This window comes from Amyelois transitella, chromosome 20 (assembly GCF_032362555.1).
Source record: "Amyelois transitella isolate CPQ chromosome 20, ilAmyTran1.1, whole genome shotgun sequence".
NCBI classification, from domain to species: domain Eukaryota; kingdom Metazoa; phylum Arthropoda; class Insecta; order Lepidoptera; family Pyralidae; genus Amyelois; species Amyelois transitella.
In genome coordinates, this window is record NC_083523.1 from 4,573,612 (window position 1) to 4,591,456 (window position 17,845).

At 33.7% G+C, this 17,845-nt stretch overlaps 2 protein-coding genes across 2 annotated transcripts; one reads left to right on the top strand and one right to left on the bottom strand.

The window, feature by feature from the left end:
- The first annotated feature begins 29 nt into the window (after window positions 1–29).
- LOC106131503 (mediator of RNA polymerase II transcription subunit 29) lies at window positions 30–4,491 on the top strand. Its single transcript, XM_013330615.2, has 5 exons — window positions 30–404; window positions 777–838; window positions 1,421–1,505; window positions 2,886–2,984; window positions 3,450–4,491. Exons 1-5 carry the CDS (start codon window positions 192–194, stop codon window positions 3,564–3,566), a joined length of 576 nt encoding a protein of 191 aa, XP_013186069.1. The 5' UTR covers window positions 30–191; the 3' UTR covers window positions 3,567–4,491.
- A 731-nt stretch (window positions 4,492–5,222) lies between these two features.
- On the bottom strand, window positions 5,223–15,125 carry LOC106131528 (uncharacterized). The gene is made up of 10 exons (XM_060950061.1): window positions 15,075–15,125; window positions 13,538–13,660; window positions 12,954–13,136; window positions 11,341–11,396; window positions 11,102–11,236; window positions 10,502–10,640; window positions 10,223–10,284; window positions 9,997–10,131; window positions 8,287–8,423; window positions 5,223–5,721 (listed from the first exon to the last, which is right to left on the bottom strand). The coding sequence occupies exons 3-9, from the start codon at window positions 13,036–13,038 to the stop codon at window positions 8,292–8,294; spliced, it is 744 nt and encodes a 247-aa protein (XP_060806044.1). The 5' UTR covers window positions 13,039–13,136; window positions 13,538–13,660; window positions 15,075–15,125; the 3' UTR covers window positions 5,223–5,721; window positions 8,287–8,291.
- Between the last annotated feature and the right edge of the window lie 2,720 nt (window positions 15,126–17,845).

The following is a 17,845-nucleotide window of genomic DNA, read 5'->3' on the forward strand; positions in this document are numbered from 1 at the left end:
ATGACATTGAAATAAAGTTGACAATGACAATTAACTTGCAAGTTACATTTTGTTTGGGTTTTCGTTCTTTTATTTACCGACTGCTAATGTTTATTAAATTTACCTTTATTTTGTATTGTAGGATAAAGTAAATTGCTATTGTGCTAAGAAGAGGTGAATTTCACATTTGTTAACTGAGTTTATTTGTCAATATGAATCATAACCAGATGAATATGCACGTACCTATGAACCCCGTTGGTGCTGCACCTAATGTTGGCATGCAAATGCAAGTTCCTGGTCAGATTATGCAGCAACAGTCTCCTCAGCAAATGCCCCCAGCAATACCTCAACAGACCCCACAAGATAAAATGGATAATATATCAAAAGTCAAGACTCTTATGGGCTCTTTGCGGGAATCCATACCCGTAGGTTAAATTCCATTAATATTCTACTTTTTTTACCGTTATTTTATCGTTACACAATATTGTTAGCAATAATTTATTTTACTAAGTTTTATATGTTACTTATTTATTTTAAAAATCGTTTCAACATATAATGTTGAAAAAAAGGTTAAAAAGGTTTAATAAGAATGCATTCCAATATCGATGATTAATAATGTTTTTGACAGCCCGTCTTTTTGAATTGACAATGGAATCATTCTGGTGCTTACGTTTGACTCATGAGAATCTCTGCTGGTATGCTGATAAGAAAATAAATGTATTCACATAAAATATTTGGTATTATTCCTGCTTACTTCTGAATTAAGCTAATAATATAATAATTTATCATATTTGCAGATGACATTAAAGTCAGCAGCTCAAATACTTCATCAAAATCACAACATTGATTCAAATTCTCAGTAAGTACCAACCTGCAACCTGCCTGTGAGCAACACTGCATTTTGATAGCTAGCGTTAGAGTTAATATTAATGAATTGACATTAGGTCTGAAATGAAAAAGTCTCCTCCAATCATAGCATACTACTTATGCATCCTTAGTGGCGTTAGCTCCAAAGCGAGAGTTCAACTCAAAATGAATGTTTTGGTGAACAGATAAATGTTACAGTCACTTAGGTATCCTTATCACACCAAACTGCCTTAAGAACTATGATTTGTTAGTATCATAGTTCTTAAGGCAAGTTGTAAGTATTTATGTATTTTATAATTATCTTATTGCATTTAGAAAAAGCCCAAATCTACTTACAATATATTTGAAGAATTTGTTGCAAACTCTATTAGATTTTCTAAAATACCTAAAGAAATGATACAGTTACTAAATATCTATTCTATCTACAGAAACATCCTTGCAACATTATCTCAAGTAAGGTGTGTGAAATAGACATTAAAAAACATCAAATCAAAACTGAATCATGAATATAACTTATAGTTAACATGAAATTTTATGAAAGACTGCAGATAATTTTGTTTTTATTTTTTTACAGAAAGAGCATAGAAAACCCTGTCCCTAGATTTGATAAGAATTTAGAAGATTTCTTCTCACTCTGTGATCAAATGGAGCTTCATTTAGTAAGTTCTTTATTTTAACTGTTTATTAACTTCTAAATTTATATACATAGTTTAGGATGTATCCTCTATTCCTTGACTATTTGTTGTTTGCTATCAAAGCATATTAGCAATATTAAGTAGCAGCACAGATATTTGGCTGTCAACTGAATTGGCCTTTAACAAATATCTTTTGCATTTTATCAGGTATACTTGTTCATGGATGTGAATCAGATGTATTACTGTTCTTTGATAAAGAATCCATGTTTGTTTATTTCCTCAATTAATCGAAGTTATGTAACTTTGTGTGGTTGGTTGGTCTCTAAACAATTTAACAGTGCAGCAAAATAAGAAAGGCATCCTTAATAGCGTGGATCATGAATTCGTATTTTGATGCTTGGATGTGCAGCTTCTTTATGATGATTTTATCTGTTTTTTAACTGGTGTTCTAGTGGTCATGTACCAATGGTGATGATACATATTCATTGATGGATTTGAATCCCATACTGATCTGTTACAAGACAAATATCTCAACCAGTCTACCAGTAGAATTCTTTTGTGTTCTATGTCTGTTCATATGTTAAGAATTTTGTATTATTAAAGTTTCTTGTATAGAATCCTTCTCAATGAAAAAGGAATAATATCTTTCCAAATATGGACCAATATTTACTGGAATATTTACATTATGAGTACAAAACCTCATGAGATGTCTAACTATTAAATAGCTAGTTATCTATATAAGATTAGTATTATTATTTACAACTAGCTTTAACCGCAGTATTGGCCACGCGAATTTAGAACCACCTTAACAAGAATACAGGTTTTTGCAACCACTCATGGGAACTATAGTTTTTACTTTTTAGTAAATAACGCATGAAAGGACAAAAAACTAACAAATGAACTTACTTTCGCATTTATAATATTAATCGGGATGTAGCTTCTGTGTAAACACCTATTTCTATCTGCCGGCACTTAACTCATTGACCCGGCAACCGTCGCCAATCAGTAACTATGATAGTGTTATCACTGATGCATTTATTAGTCAACTAACTTTCGCCCGCGGCTCCGCCCGCAAGACATACCTATGTCCTTCTTCGTACGCCACTCTATTTATATGCAAAATTTCAAGGTGATCGGTTTAGTGGTTTTCAAGTGAAGGCGGACAAAAAAAACACACTTTCACATTTATTGCATTAGTATGGATAATTGGACCTTTAGCAGAACTTACAAACAGAATAATAATAAAGGTAAAAAAGGTTGCAGATTTTACTTGATTTCTGTAACCCAAGCGATAATTTTTAAGTTTACCCATTACACATAAGAAATAAGGGAACATAATTTTGTTATTTGATAAGTTAGGATAATCGAAAATGAGAAATAAATTATACTTATGGTTATTTTCAGCGAACAGCCATAACTTGTATCCAGCAGGCGCAATCTGCAGCTCACTACCTGCCTCTCAACGTGATACCATCCAGACTAGATACTGGACCGGTGACTCAAGTGAGTGATCTTATATTTTCGTTCGTTTAATAAACAGTAACAGTAAAGACTTGACTTGCAGATAATGTGGCATTTACATTTATTCCACTTGTTTTCATTTATATTACGGGAAATAAACGGTACCCGGCACAAATTGAAAAAAGAATAGAACCGTCTTTTTCCAATGGATGTCGTAAAAAGCTACTGAAGGATAGGCTTTTAAACTTAGAATTCTTCTTAGGTGATGGGTTAGCAACCTGTCACTATAAAAGAATTATTATTGCCATCAGTTCAGTTTCTTACAATTTGAAGAACGAAATAAATTGAATGACCCTTCATACATCTGTGGTTTACCCTTATACTCGTAATATAACCTAACAGTATTTTTGGGATTAAAAGTTAGCCTGTGGTATTTTGATAATAATATATGACTTAATGTAGAATGTATAAACTGACTCTGTTTTAATAATTAAAAAAAAAATCCAGGAAACTCCGCTCAGCTATCCGCAATACCTGAACACGGTGGGACTCCAAATAGCGTACGCGAAAGACATCCACGACACACTAGTAGCTGCCGCACAAAACATCTCACCCACCGAATGACCAATCTACGATACAGTGAGGTATTGATTTATTAAAGGACTTGTTTATCAATAGACGCATAAAAATATCCTCTCATCTCACTCATAATATGTACCCAATAGGGCCTATTACAAAAGTAGTGCAGTAGCTTATAGTAACTGAAAAGTCGCCATTGTTTTGTTTTCAGCCCTATCGAAATTTATCTGATATATTTAATGCCTATTGAAAAATTGGTTCTTGATGAAATAAAGCTTTACTTTTTAATAATTTAGTTGCTGATTCCATAATCCGCATTTAGGATTATCAGTTAAAGTTAGTTTTAATGAATGGATTTCATTTAGCCAAACTATTTTGTCAATACATATTCATCTCGTAAACGCTGGAAAAATTGTTTACTAGGAAGTTGTTTTAATTTTGGCTAAATACAAGTTATGTAGATGGGCAAAGTTTCTACTTATTATTAGGTTCAATTAACTTAAAAGTAATATTACGTAAATGATTAACTTATAGGCTAGTTAAGGTTAAAAATTAAACTTTATTAGTTATCGAATAAAGTCTATTTGCAATAATTGTGTGTTATCCTTTCCAAAGTGCATAAACTGGTTTCTTCTTGTCCAATAGCGCCTGAACTTGTTAACCTATGATAAAACTAGTGAAAATGATAGACATAATTGATTTAATATAATAGTTGCTAGGAAGGAAGCTATTTTGCATCTCGTCACGTAGTACCTAGTCATAATCAAAATAATTGCATCGTACTGTAAACAAATCACTAGATTGACAGGTTCTAGAATTTGTTAAGTTTAATTTTTTATTATGATTTTGTTTTCTTTTTTCTGAGCTTTAAACTGGGCCGGATAAGGAAAGTTAGCAAAGCTTCAGCTTCCATGGCTACTCCCCCGTGGCAATCTCACGAAGCGAATAAGTTTATATAGGGTGTTTTTTTTTAAGATTTTGATAATTATAATCAAAATTCGTAATCCTTTTAAAAATCTCGATCTAATAATCTCTCAGTCAATGACTTCTCAAATGATAAGTTTAAAAATAATATTGGCGAATTGAATTAATGAATTTCGACTCTTTTAGTTTTTTTTTTATTTTATTTAAAAACATTATTAGTATTTTAACTGACACAAACATATGTATGCCTATTGGGCAAAATATAGCGAACTCGTGAAACACTTTGACATCAGTAGCAACTAAGTATACATTAGAAAACACCTGTTTTACAACAATGGTTTGATTGATCTCGATTTAGATTTATGAAATTATTTTCATGTAGAGTGAAACTTGCATCGAAAAATGGTTTTGTTACGACATCACAAATGTCACACACCAACTGTCAATCATAGCGAAGAAAATGACGTGCTCAGCCATTAGCAGCGAAGAGTCTAAATCGCGCAAACAAAGATTTTACGGATTGGAGCACCGCGGTTCCCCAGGCATAACACCTAGCCTGGCGGAAGATCTTCCCTTGGGTGGCGGTCGAACCCGAACTATCGCTCCCGCTACATCAGGAAGGGTAAATATATGTATATTATTCCGATTTCTTTGTGTATTGACTAAGTTTTAACTTTCAAATTCTTTGTGTAATTTGGAATATTATTATACTCATAATTGTGGAATGTGGTAACGACGAAATATTAAAACAATATTTTATAAAATATATAATTTATTAAGAAATTAGTAAAAATATTAAAAGCACTTATATACATCTTACGGAGTTTAATTACATGTCCGTTTTATTGAGATCAGCTTTAATTTTGTTCTTACTATTGCACATTTAAAAATACGTTACTACAATGTATTATACTTAATTATTAGCAAATAATTATTATCGTCTTTGTATTTGTTTGTACATACAAAGACGATAACAAAACAATTCTGAATGTATTCTCAGAAAGGCGTAGCCAACAAATTATTTAGTACACTTTGTTACACCAAATTACAATAAGTACAGTTAAAACAAAAGAGTTTACAACTTCGGCCTGACTGTATTAAATAAAATTTCAGTAACCCCTCACCCGAAGTAAACAACATTTGTTCTCATTTAAAATTTAATTACCCTATTCTTACTCGCAGTTATCACAAATTAAATGGAAATACTATCAGTCTTCAAATCATCAGACAATCAAAGGAACTTCCGTTGTGATGCCAAACCAGCCCGAATATGTACCTGCACAAAATAAATAATAAATTTAATTAATGTTTATAAGAAAAAAATATCTGAACCCGTAATGAGCTTAATGAAATAATATAGAGTGTAAGATAATATTAGTTTAATAAAACAGTTAAACTATTAAGAAAGGTTAATATCTCTACAATAAGTAGTAATGAATGTAAATCAACGTAGTAATGAAAGTCTTTGACGCAAGTACAGCCTGCTTGACGACAACTACTGGGGGTCTCCGAGATAGCGTTGGAAAAGGACATAATTCAAGTTATCTATTGAGAGAAATATCCTCGCTTCTCATTATGGATGTTTGTGCAGCACCGACCCTTGATAAACTTATTATTATGACATAAATATAGCGTGAGGAGCGCTGCGTGGAATATTACAGGTTCGCGCTCGATATTCCGACGCTAACTGGGCCAAACAACAGGCGTATTGAGTTTTTATGTTTTCTAGATTATTCTATCGACAAAAGTTAATGCCAACCAAATAGTTCAGTTTACTGGTGAAGATTTTGAATACTAGGTAGGTAAGTAGGTATCTAATTAAAATCTTCCTGCATGGATTTATGTACAATCGAGTGCAAAATGGAATGTATTTATTTAAATGGTGTATGTATTTTATGTTAAATGTAATTAATTCTCATTAAGTATGGATTATTAAGTACCTACTGGTCCCGACTTTGCCCAATACCTAGACGATTTTAAGAAATTTTAATATTGTTAAATTCACTCCCGCGACGACGGACCTTAATTCATAAAATGTATTAAGGTCCCTCGTCGCTGGATTGAGCTGATATCGGGTATCAATAACGTACTTATATATTTATTTGCCATTTCCTACATTTTTATTTACACAAACAAATAAACCATCTAAAATTTCCCCTGAATATTTCTACTTCTGTATGTAATTTAACACATATAAAAAAATGTATTTAAAAATATAAATATGTCTGCTGGAGGTCGATCAACTCGCCAGGATGCCGTAAACAGATACGCGTAATTTGATATATTTAAGTAGCTACGAACTAATTTCTGCACTTGAATATAAATAAAATCATTCATGAAAAAGATGTATAATACAGTATTACATTTTTTTGTGGATGCAATAACTACTTAACATAGTAACTATTGGAATTGTCGATATTTATTTGTTTCTATTTTTATTCTACATTACAACAAACAGGCTACTTTCAATTGTCGATTTAATAAGTGTTGCATTATTTGCATTTTTATGTAAATAATGAACAGCTACTAAACAAATTATATACAAAAACTTAAATAAAAAAATCTAAGAATTTGTAACATTTTTGGCAAGTTTAGGTTTTGAGAAGTTTTAGATTTTAATTTCTATCTAGGTACATGACTAATTATAATACAACCGAACTATTTTATATATTATATAGCTTTCGATTATCCGTTATTAAATGTCAGTCACCCCTTCAGTTAGAAATGTGTACGTACACATAGATATAAATTGAAAGAGTTCATCAACAGTAATCAATCATTGATAATTGGCCATTTGTTGTTAACATATTGTTTTTAAATATATTCTTATTATTATGTGCTTTGCAGTTTCTTACACCATTTTATCAATAAAAATCCTTAATAGTCATTTAATATGGCAATTTCGAGGTAGATATTAGGTGCGCAACTAAGTTCTTGCTGTTTTTTCTTAAAAGTTAAATTTCATCATTCCCAACGTATGCAAGTGTTTGACATGCATCCTAGTCGAGCAGTTTCGTCAATTCAGCGTCTTCAAAAGTTTTTTCACCAGTCATGGCACGTTGTCATGACACGTTGTCTCACCTATAACTCCGTTCCCGTAAACTTTTTGAGCTCTCGATGTGCTTCAGCTGCTGTTTTCTTTGAATCAAATAAGAAAAACTAACACTTTCCGCAAATGACTATTTTTCAGCACAATATCGGACAAATTCATTCAAATAAAAGAATATGACGCCGCAATGGAATCACGATTTTGTTCACTGAACGTCTAAGCTTACACCATGACACTTTGATGCGTAAAAATGGCCTCACTTCACTTTTGGAGCCATCTATCGATAAACAGTGAGAACTTAGTTGCGCACCTAATAATAAAAAATGCATTATTTTAATCACTAAGTATTTTAATTTTTTATCACTTTCGTTGGTATCCTGATAGCCAATAAATCAATAATGTTGTGCGTGGTTTATTCCTCGACAAGAATAATATTTCATATCTGAAATAACAGACACATAAATCAATTTATTGGCGGCTCTGTCAGTATATCTGTGTTTTATCGCTTTTACTGAAACGTCGTCTTTATATATCAAATTACAATAATACATTGTAACCTTAATTGAAATTCATTTTCTCTTGTATCCTAGTGAAATTAAAATTTACAAAGATTTAATCAAATGCCGGCTTACACTATATTAAACTGACTTTAACGATTACAATTCCTTTTTTGTAACAGCTGTGGGAGTATCATATGAAGGCAAATGGTTTCAGTTTCATTTGTTATTGCTCATCTGAACATTGTGTTGCACAGAATCCCACATCTTATACATATAATAAATGATTACTTACAATGCTCATCCAAACACCTGCTGTGCTGCATATGTGATGTGAAGGTAGCCGTCCTCAGATCTAAACTGTTGGTAAGCCTGCTCCATCGTCATGCTATGACTTGCTAGCACACTGTCGTTCACGATCAGGTACAAGGCCTAAAATAAACATTCAAATTATTTAACTTAGAGTATGCTCGCGTTTTTCTTTTTCGAAGTGTGTAGGTAGACCGTGTAAAAAGAAAAATTTAAAAAATCGGTAATACCTAAGTGCACCCCTGGACTATGGAACCTAGAGGTACCTACATACCAAATTTCAAATCTTTAGACCCATCGATTGGAATCTTGCGTTAATATGTTAGTCAGTTTCCTCAGTTATCAATCAGATACAAAATATCTCACTACATATTAAACACTAGCGACCCGCCCCGGCTTCGCACGGATGCACAGCCGATACTAAATATATCTCTATTAGAACTAACTTAAGGACCGCCCGCAAAGCGGCTAACTAAGTCTTGCTCACTTCGCAACGGGCCGTGCAGCAGAAATCGTAATATTTTAATTTCACCACAACTTCAAAACCAAACGTCAAATTTTAATCATTCAAAGACCAAATATTATCTACATAAACTGTACTTATTGATGAAATTATTTATTTTGATAAGGATTAATAGCATGAGTAAAAAAACGCGTTTAAATGTAGACCAAAAAAAATTCAAGATTTTTAAATTAAAATGTGGTTGTTGTGCCTCACTCGACATAGATAGGTATAGTGTGTCGCGGACTTTTTGTAGATATTTATAAGATCTACAATTAATTAAAACATTTTATGGTTCTATCTTTTGTAGTTTAGGCAGCGTACGCAAAATAAGTAACTTTTTGGTTGATTTTTTTCAGTTAGTGTCCGAAAAATCTAAATATATTACGGAACCCTATTTTTTTAAAATAAAAATAGTCTATGTTACTCGTGGATAATGTAGCTTTCGAATGGTGAAAGAATTTTTAAAATCGGTCCAGTAGTTTTTGAGCCTATTCATTACAACCAAACAAACAAAGTTTTCCTCTTTATAATATTAGTGTAGATACACGCGCACCTACTATAGAATACTTACAGGTATTCCGCAAATTTCACGAGTAGTTATTACTTTTTACCGGGATGAAAAGTTGTGTGTGTGTTCTCCAGACAATAATTGCATAGTAGGTATTGTTAAAAATTATACCAAAAAACAAAAACCGAATCGAAATGTTGGCCATGACAAAATATTTTAATCCAATATAAACAATAACACAGAAGATATTTAATTGGATATCTGAGAGGTATATCTACGCTGCCAAAAAACATTTTAATAAGTTTATTTTTAAATTTGTCAGATTAAGGCATATTTACGTTAATTAAAATATAAACATTTCATTGAAGCGGATCGTACCTATTTATCTCGAATGCATATTTTGAGGTCAGTAGTGTCACTATAGGTACAACAATTATTATTGCTTTGTACTTAAGTCAACGTTTGATCTAAAATTGCAAATTAAAGAGCTTCGTAACATCGGAGGTCTTATATTTTCAAAAATACAATTCTAATATTTCCTTCACGCTGTAGGTCACTTTAGACATCTAGTTTCTGTTAATTTTAATAATACTTATCTAGCATTTCAATTTAAACAAAATTTTCCTCAGTATTCTGTTGTTGTCTTTTGTATGATTCAGTATTACAATAATCAATTCATGTACCTGTGTATCTCTGAGTTTCATCTTTGTTCGAATGATGAACAGAAACTGTGACATTGTGAGCTCTTGTGGCACTAGATACTTCTTTCTGTTCAAGGCTGGCACTTCTCGTTCACGCACAAATCTTTGCACGTACAACTGTGAGTGAAAATAAACAGAAACGAATACATACGTTTGCGGAACGAAACAAACAAAATAATGGTTCTTTTTAAACATATCTTCATCTTACCGGAACTTTGTTTGGAAACCTATGTCTAATTGCTTCTGCTTCATTTTCCGATTCTTCCATATCTGTAACAAATTGAATAAATTTATTTTCTATTTTTAAGGATATTAGCCTAGTAGAAATTTTTATATAAGCTATACTTACGCTAAATTTGTCATTTGTCGTGTTTATTTATGTCTTAGAATACAAACAGATGCTTGCATTACGAAAAAGCCGCTCGATGCTTTGTTACAAATACATAATGTAGGAACTCTTTGAGTGCCTTACGAATTTTACTCTTACCATCTTTGTATCCGAATACTTCTTGGGACGCATACGTGATGTACAGAAATCCGTCTTCGTCTCCGTAATTTTCATACGCCTGCGCCATCGTAAGACTCATGCTCAGCATTGATCTATTGTTGATTATCAGATACAGGGCCTGATATCAAAAAGAAAACGAATAAGAAAATATTTAAAAAATATGATTTTTTATGTCTGAAAGTGACCAACTAAATTTTATCACCAGCAATTTCTGAACTAGTTTTGTTTGGAATTTGAAAATGAATTAGGTCAACTTTTCAAAAGCCCCTCTGTAAGTTTATCTCCAAAAGAATTTGCAAAAAATGTAAGTAGAGGTATATTCAAAAAACTCCAAAGGTGGCTTGTTTCAGAATCAAATCTTTTCACAGCATAGAAAGTTTCTTTTAAGTACATGTAGTATTTATCTGACTCCAAGCTCTGAAGCCTTCCACTGACAATACATTCGAGAACACCAGTTAAAAATATGTATATTTGAATCTTTTTTAAAACATTTTGTTTACAGTTATTTTTATCACTATGAAATTTAAGCTAATTACTTTAATTAAAGGCGCATATGTAAGTATCTCGTATCTTATTTACCTGGTTTGGTTTGATTCTTATCCTGTTTCTTATTATGACTAGGAACTGCGACATAGTGATATCTTCAGGCACTAAGAATTTTGATTTGTCCAAGATGGGTAAACATCTTTCTTTATGATATCTTTCGACGATTAACTGAAAATTATATTTTTATAATAACTTAAGCTAATTTTTAGAAAAAGCCTATTTGTTGATAATTTAATTTAATTTAGAAAAAAATCATGACTTCAGGATCTCACCGGTATTTTTGTAGGAAATTTATTTTTTATCGCCATTACTTCTTCTTTTCTGCTTACTGAAACAAGAATAAGTTTTAAGATATAGTTCAAAAAGTTTCTCACGTTTCATTCCCAGAAGGGTAGAAAAGTAACTTGAGTATAGCTGCACAAAATATCAACCCGTAATTAATAATGCAACGACCCATAGGTCTGTAGAAATTAAGTACCAACACACAAAGTTAACAACACACAGAGTGACTTCCAATACTGAACACCTAATAACTTTTCTATGAGTTCTAAAAATTAAGAACTGCATTTTCAGATAGGATAAGATTTTTTCAGACATCTAAACTCACTTAAAAGGGTAGACGATATTCATTATGTTTTGCTGGTTACGTTTATGTTTTTGCTTTGAATGAAATAAAACATTTATTCAGATCTTATTAGTTCAATTACTTGTGAGCTTTAATTATAAGTACATGACTGACTAATGTTGCAAGTCACGTAAGTCCACAACAGACAATAATTAGGTAATTTTGAATAGGAGATAATGTGAACAAACACAATTCAATTAAACACAAACTAGAGTTCGACGAACTTTATCAATAAATTTTGCAAGTGTGATTAGGATAGGATACCTACCTATAAGTTTCCGAGATCTTAAACCTATACATAGGCAGGTTATAGAGTGTGGTTGCCGGAACTTAATTATAGAATAAGGCGACATCCATGAGAAAGAGATTTATTTATTTACTAACTGTCCCGGCAAACGTGGTTTTGCCATATAAATATTTTTTAAGTAGGTAATTTCTAGTTAAAAAAAATGTTAAGGGTGGACAACCCTTAACACTTAGGGGTATGAAAAATAGATGTTAGCCGATTCTCAGACCTACTGAATATGCATGCAAAATTTGGTTAAAATCGGTAAAGCCGTTTCGGAGGAGTACGGAGACAAACATTGTGACACGAGAATTTTATATATAAGATTTGGAAGACCAACAACAAATCAAACAAATTTAGTTTATCAAAAAAATGGGCAATAACAGATGATCTTTCATGTCGTAAAAGGCGAAAAGGCGACTAAGGGATTAGGCATGTTCATCTAGTGCAGCTTATACCATGATACAACTTATAGATAAGTATTCATTTTGCTATCAAAAAAGTATATATAACTCTAGCTAATTTGATTTTACTAATTTGGCGGTTTTCATTTACACATGAAAACTAAAGTACATACATACATAAAATCACGCCTCTTTCCCGGAGGGGTAGGCAGAGACTACCGAAACGAAAGTATGTTGTAAAATTATCAGCGCAGAAGAACAAATAATCAAATGAACCTCACGCCAATAGGAATCTTTTCGTGAGTGTTGGCTCGGTCTCATCCGCTAGACCCAATGGGACAAGTGAGATGATTTCGTCCCAATAGTCCCATGGAACAAGTGACACTAACGGGCAGCTTCCTTTAGAGGTTTGGCTGTAAGTTATGTTTGTCAGTTACTCCGTAGTGCAAGAGTTTTATAGGTAAGAATATTATGTTTCATTTAAGTTGTAATTTAGAACCTGTGGCACCCTCTTGAAAACATTCTCTAAAACCATACTCAACAAAACATGAAAATAAAATCAACACTTACCAAAAGGTTTGTTGGTTTTAAAGCACTCTTTAACGTTATGGTTCACGTCATGTTTTATCAACGTTGTTATGAAATTGAGTTCCATGTTGGTTGGTACCGTCAACTCTAATTGAACACGGAGGCACGATACCGGCACTTCAAACGTCCAAGCGACCCGCTCACTCGTAGCCACGCGACGTTCGACTGTGGCCAAAGCAAATAACATCGTTTGTTTTATCAACAGGCGTGATGTCGGGTAGTAAACAACATCCGACGATAATCAGATCATTTCATTTTCTAGGACCTGCACTCACACGGTGGGTCGAACCTTACCTACACCACTGTCCATTTTATGCGGATGTGTGGTTAGTTAGATATTTCCTGTTTTTCATCTACCCGCCGGTGCCCTTATGTGTATCTCTCCGTTTGATGAATAGGTACTCAAGTTGATTAACTGTGGATCGTTTACATGAGATATGATAAATAAGAATATTATGTACCCAATCCTTGGATATTGGAAACCATTAATTAATGATCTACCCCTAATTTTCCAATATATGTGTGCCACTTATTTACTAAACGGCATTTAACAAAACAGGAAATACCTTCCTCACTGACTGAGATGATTTGTTCATTTGAAGGTCTACCCTCATATTCCCGATATACACCAGGGCTGTACTAGGAACGTCGCCGGAACTTGGCTCTTACTCTTGGAACTTGGCTCGAAACTGAAAAATTATCGTTGCATATTTACATCATCAGTGTCGATAATCTGCTTCTGTGTCTCGCGGAGCTTCAATGTCATTAAAAAATGAATGAAGTTGCCTGAATGTGCAAGTTTCCTAACGATGTTTACCTTCACCGTAAGAGCATCGGCTAGTTATGCTATCTGCATATAATATAAAATAAGGCATATACGTAACTCAGAAAAACGTAAATTATTGATACTTACATAACTAGGTAGGTATGATTTGTTTTAACCCGTGAAACCTCCATGCGCATCACTCGACCACCGACGCCTTTGATTCAAGTTTGAAGTAAGTAAGTATGCTAGGGAAAATAAACCGGCCAAGTGCGTGTTGGGCAATGCGCATTGTAGGCGGTTCCGTAGTTGTGAATGCCAACTTTGAGTTCACACTATGTTATACCTCCTACTGCTGTATTTTTTTTTTCACTAGCCCATATAATACTTCGAGTATAACCGTTGAGCAGATACAAAAACCTCCAACAAAAACATGAATTTTAAACCAAATATTTTATAAATGGATCGCTAAATCGAGAAATGGTGTTCTCGACCTCAATATTTTTAAAATTCCTATTCTACGATACCCTACACGACGGTTAGTGGAGAAAACATAATTACCCCTAGTTATATGGGTATATTGCTGCCCTAAAAAGTTATAATTTTTAAGACTTTTTGTTCTACCTTTGGCCATATACCCATACCAAATTACAGCTGCCTACCACTTAGTAGATATCTGAATAAAACCGCGGCCAGACAGTCGGGACATGGTCCCGGTTGAGTCTTGATGAGGAGCTCGGGGTATGCCTTTAAAGATGCTGATTTTTGAATCTGGATTGAGCAACGAATCTATTCTGTAAGTACCCAGGTAACATTTTAAATGCTGGGGTAGCATCATCTTAATATATCTACAGATTGAGTTTGCATCGAAATAAGTTCGAACCGTAGGTATGTAAGTCGTTACATCGTTCGAAGTAAGCTTAATCACAATATAGGTAATCCCTACATGTGTACTTCTTACTTCCGTCTATGTATGATTCTAATGTGCTAGGAACCACACAACCCATTGATACGCGTAATTATCAATAGAAATATGCTACCATCATTTACTTATTCAGTAAGCTCAAAGTTTAAACTATAAAGATCAAGAAAAGTTTGTGTCTTGTCTCTTTTGCTTTTCATGTTTACGTAGAAGACAGTAAGCCAAGTGATAACAGTTATATTAGAAATGCATAATTAAAAGTTCAATGATAACGATTGCTATGTCTAATGGAAAGATCTGCTACGTGACCTGAGGATCGGATCTCCATAATGACCCCATTTATTTGTTTTGTGAATTGCCAATGATATCCCGTTTTTACCGGTAACTTCGATTTCGAATAAGTAAAAATGATACATACTTGGTATTCTCCATATAAGCGGTGCTCATCACTTTATGAATCTCATTTCGTGAACTTTCAATCTTTTCACTACGGTTTACTCTTTTTGCCCTGTAAAGGATAGAGACGTGTTATAAGTAGTACGTATGGACCTAACAAATACATATACATATATGTATGTAGTAGTAGAGTTAAAATATGTGAAAAATATACTTATTTGTAGTAAGACTTAGTACTTACTTAGTAAACAAGTAACCCTTATACCTAGTTCCGTCATGTATGCCTGGTCGTAGAAAGGTTAGTAGAAGGCTGTAATTTGTTATGGGTACCTAACTAGGTAAAAAGTCCTTGAAAGTCGGAAAAAAAATATACGAATTTCATTGAAAATTAGTTGACAATTGGTAGTTACGTAAAACAAGTACCTACTTTAACATAAATTTAAGAACTAAAAAAACATAAAATAGCAGGGTGTTTGCGATCGCGCGCGGCGCTTGGCATAAATCTTTCTCGTTTTTTGTTATTTGAGTTCACATCAACAGTTTGCATTCACAACTACTGAACCATGTAATGCGCGTGAGCCGACAAGTACTTTACTGGTATTTTTATATGCATGTATAGTTATAAGGCCTGGGCAACATAAATTATTAAAATCTATATATATAAAACTCTTCCGTTACTGAGTGACTGACTGACAGACAACGCACAGTCGAAACTACTGGTCGTAGACAGCTGAAATTTGGAATGTAGGTTCCTTGGGATATGTAGGGGAGCACTAAGAAAGGATTTTTGGAAATTCAACCCCCAAGGGGGGGAAAAGGGGTAAAAACGTTTCTATGAAAAATCTTATTCCTTGGGTTTATAAACTTGAAACTTGGCATGAACACGTACATAGGCAAGTAAATATGTTTGACATTATAAGTTTTTTCAAACTACCCTCCAATCATGATTTAGGGGGTGCGATTGGGTGACTGATTTATTAACGCACAGCCGAAACCGCTCGGTATAGGAGTCTGAGATTTTGAACAGAGGTTCCTTTAGTAACATAAGTGAGCACTAAGAAGGGATTTTTGAAATGTCAACCCCCAAGGGGGGGAAACGGGATAAACTGAGCCGGGGCTGCGGGAAAGTTCTAACGAGATACCGTGGCCCCGGAACGCAAAGGGCAACTGAAGGAACGAGGTGGGTTTTAGTCAGTAAAAGTCTGACACTCCCTTCCGATCCACCCAGAGCGGGAGAGGTCATTTGATGATTTCCCATCCTTAAAAAAAAAGACTTTGTATGACAACTTTCAGTCGTCTCTTTAACATACATAATAACATACATAATTATGTACATACATGCATAACATTAATAACATCACGCCTTTAAATCCCTATTTTGTGTTAACACTACCCATACAAACAGCTAAAAGGAAACAAGTGAAGAGACGAAATTTGTCCGCATCCATTTTCACCTAAATTCTTAACGTTAATGAGATTTACTTTTTATTATCAGGTCAACCTAATAGCCTCACATGTACGTATAACTTCGTAAGAATTTTCTTTCAACTCCTAACCGTTGAGGAGTTGTACCTTCCATCATCAGCTCATTCACATGGGATGATGACTATCAGACGCAAATACTTAAACAGAAGGAAATCCTGTAAGGCCTCTTCGTCCTATAAATCCTGTTTTTTTTTTCTTTTAAGACGATGATTTTGTCTCGCTTTACTTTTTCTATATAGATTTGTATGTATACTAATATTATAAAGAGGAACAATCTATTTTTTTATATGTTTGTTTGTTTACACATGTAATCGATAAACTTCGAAACTACTGAATCGATTTCAAACATTCACCATTAGAAAGCTACATCATCCCTGAGTAACACAGGCTATATTTAATTCCAGTTGTAACAAGATTTCAGCCTGTGGAAGAAAAAGCCCTGTCGAGATCATTAAAAAACGCTATATATAACCGAATTACACGTGGGCGAAGCCGCGGGCGGAAAGCTAGTTGATGCTATAAATCATTTTGAAAACCGGAACTGTTGGTGAAGAACCGCATGATGTTCCGGCTAAAATATGTATGTATGTATTTACTACTCCATCTCTTTCCTATGGATGTCGTTAAAGATGACTTAGGAATCACGTCTTAAAGATTGTTGTCTCTATCTACCCCGTAAGGGATAAAGTCGTGATTGAATAAATGTATCTATGTCTTCTTTCTCCTGGCTTTACTCTCGGTTCCCTCATTTCTCTGGAGAGGAGCCCGGGGTATGTTTTTGACCATGGACCCTTGATTGGGTGAGTCAAGTTTTTACACAAAGCGACTCCCATTTGACCTCAGTAACCTTTGCAGGTAAACCTGACCTTTATTAGATCCATGGTTACTCATTTAGTTGCCTGAATGTGCACGTTTCCTCACGATATTTTCCATCACCTTAAACCAAACTAATGTAATAAATGTATGTATAATATTTTACATGAAAAGTAGTTAAACCACTGAACCGACCTTCATGATATATTCATGGAGACAGTGTTCTTTTCACATAGGTGAGGAATAATAGAAATAAGCAAAAAATACATTGCCCTCCTATCGCAGTCGGGTAAAAACAAAGCTTAATTCACATTTTCTTCGTTGCGTTCACAAGTCTTTTATTGACAATCCTTTTTTCCCTTGACCGAACGCATTGTTTTCTGACGTTTGGGATGCACGTTTCTGTAAACGCATATTACTTTCATGTTGGATTCACTCAACCATGAGAATTATGTCGAATAAAATGCATCTACATACATTGGAAATGAATGGTAA